Below are 2,500 nucleotides of genomic sequence, written 5' to 3'. Positions count from 1 at the left end.
CCTACGTCACGCTTGACCTTTCAGCGCGATTACGTAATGTGTGTCGCATCACAGCTAGTGCAAGACCAGCATTTGTGGATAAAAGTATATAAATGTTTATTTTGTTATAAAATGTCGGCTGGTTTGTCTAGATGAGACTCTTATTCCTCGGCTGGATCGTGTCGAGACTTTGAAGCTGCACTGAAACTCACATCTGGACCTTCGACCAGTTGGACCCCATTGAAGACACTATATGGAGGAACATCCTGGAGTGTTTTCCTCAAAAACCTTCACTTCTGTTCCACTGAAGAATGAAAGACATGAACATCTTGGATGACGTGTGGGAGAGTAAATTATCAGGAAATGTTAATTCTGAAGTGAACTAATCCTTTAATGTGAGAGTGGGGGATTTGGCCGTACGTTGCAGCCCTTGTCTGATGTATGTTTGTCTTTGTGAGTCTTTATGTTCGGGTATCCGTGCACTTTTATCCTGTTCGTGTCTGATATCTAGGAACTGAGTGTGTGTGTGTAGAGCTCCTGTGATGGATCTGTGTGTGAGTGTGTGTGATGTATGTTTGTGAGTCTTAATGTTCGGGTATCCGTGCACTTTTATCCCATTCGTGTCTGATATCTTGCAACTGTGAGATATCTGTGTGTGTAGAGCTCCTGTGATGGATCTGCATGTGTGTGTGTGTGTGTGTGTGTTCACAGAGCTCTGTTTGTCTGATTCTCGTCCCGTCCGCAGGGGGAACCGGGAGAGCTCGAGCCGGGCGTCCAGCAGTCGTCAGAGCAGCACCGACAGTGACGTGAAGAGCCTGGATCCCCGGCCCTGGAGCAGCACAGACTCGGACAGCTCCAGCCGAACGCTCAGGCCTCCGGTCACCAAAGCCAGCAGCTTCAGCGGCATCTCCATCCTCACACGCGGAGACAGTCTGGGCAGCGCCAGGGGCTCGCGCACAGGTGACGCTTCAGCTTAGCATTAACAGTAGGCGCGTTTCCATTACAGATTTGCGCAAAACTTGTCGAAAAAAACCTGTTGCGAAATGACGGCGTTTCCATTAACCGATGTTATGCGACTCATTCATTTTTTCCGCTCGCGATAAGCTAGTCATTCCAAAAATCATGGCAACGGACGTTGGTAGGTTTATGTATATCCCAGCCACTGCACTAGCCATTATGACGTATGTGTGTTATCCAATAATTAAAGGGATGGTTCAGAGTAAAATCAATCTAGGGTCCTTTGCACCATGACCTCGAGCCAAATTTTCCCTTGGTCGAACATTTTTAGATTTTTAGGGATGATATTTAGCTTTAAAGCATTTGAATTATGATGGTGTTCTTTCGATTAGTCGTGCATGTGAATCTTGTCCTAATACTTGTATACCCTGTCTCCCTCTCACACACACATTGACGCTTGTGTGTCCTCAGGTCTTCCCATGGTGTCTCCGGATCTGTGTGCCCCATCACAAACACCCCAGCCGGGTCGAGGTCTCCTGCCGTGTCCCACGAACTGCCCCCCCGCCGGGTCTCAGAGCACCGGCCCACCGAACCCTCCACCGCTGCTGCCCACTCCGTCGCACACACACACACACACCATCAGCGCTCACAATCACATGCTGCCTCAGGTGAGGACGCCACGTTAACACACTGTTTCAACACTTACACCACTTAAAGGGATAGTTCACCCAAAAATAAAAATGATCCCATGATTTACTCACCCTCAACTTCTACAGACGAATACAATCAGAGTTATATTAAAAAATGTCCTGGCTCTTCCAAGCTTTATAATGGCAGTGAATGGCTGTTTCTGCTTTGAAGTCCATAAAAGTGCATCTGTCCATCATAAAAGTGCATCTGTCCATCATAAAAGTGCATCTATCAAGTGCATCTGTCCATCATAAAAGTGCATCTATCCATCATAAAAGTGCATCTGTCCATCATAAAAGTGCATCTGTCCATCATAAAAGTGCATCTATCAAGTGCATCTGTCCATCATAAAAGTGCATCTATCCATCATAAAAGTGCATCTGTCCATCATAAAAGTGCATCTGTCCATCATAAAAGTGCATCTGTCCATCATAAAAGTGCATCTATCATCATAAAAGTGCATCTGTCCATCATAAAAGTGCATCTATCCATCATAAGTGCATCTGTCCATCATAAAAGTCCATCTGTCCATCATAAAAGTGCATCTATCCATCATAAAAGTGCATCTGTCCATCATAAAAGTGCATCTATCCATCATAAAAGTGCGTCTATCCATCATAAAAGTGCATCTATTCACGATAAAAGTTCATCTATTCACAATAAAAGTGCATCTATCCATCATAAAAGTGCATCTATCCATCATAAAAGAGCATCTATTCATGATAAAAGTGCATCTATCCATCATAAAAGTCCATCTGTCCATCATAAAAGTGCATCTGTCCATCATAAAAGTGCATCTGTCCATCATTAAAGTGCATCCATCCATCATTAAAGTGCATCTATCCATCATAAAAGTGCATCTGTCATCATAAAA

The 2,500-nt window shown here is 44.4% G+C and overlaps 1 protein-coding gene across 1 annotated transcript in view; it reads left to right on the top strand.

Moving 5' to 3' along the window:
• Positions 1 to 2,500, top strand: part of r3hdm2 (R3H domain containing 2) — a 79,524-nt gene that overhangs the window by 57,474 nt on the left and 19,550 nt on the right. The window contains exons 14-15 of the mRNA XM_079883512.1: positions 725 to 939; positions 1,408 to 1,604. Coding sequence (XP_079739638.1) covers positions 725 to 939; positions 1,408 to 1,604 — 412 coding nt within the window. The remainder of the gene's footprint in view (positions 1 to 724; positions 940 to 1,407; positions 1,605 to 2,500) is intronic.

Source organism: Squalius cephalus, assembly GCF_949319135.1.
Source record: "Squalius cephalus genome assembly, chromosome: 10".
NCBI lineage: Eukaryota > Metazoa > Chordata > Actinopteri > Cypriniformes > Leuciscidae > Squalius > Squalius cephalus.
Note: the sequence above shows the minus strand (reverse complement) of the source record. Positions and strands in the feature narration are given on the sequence as shown.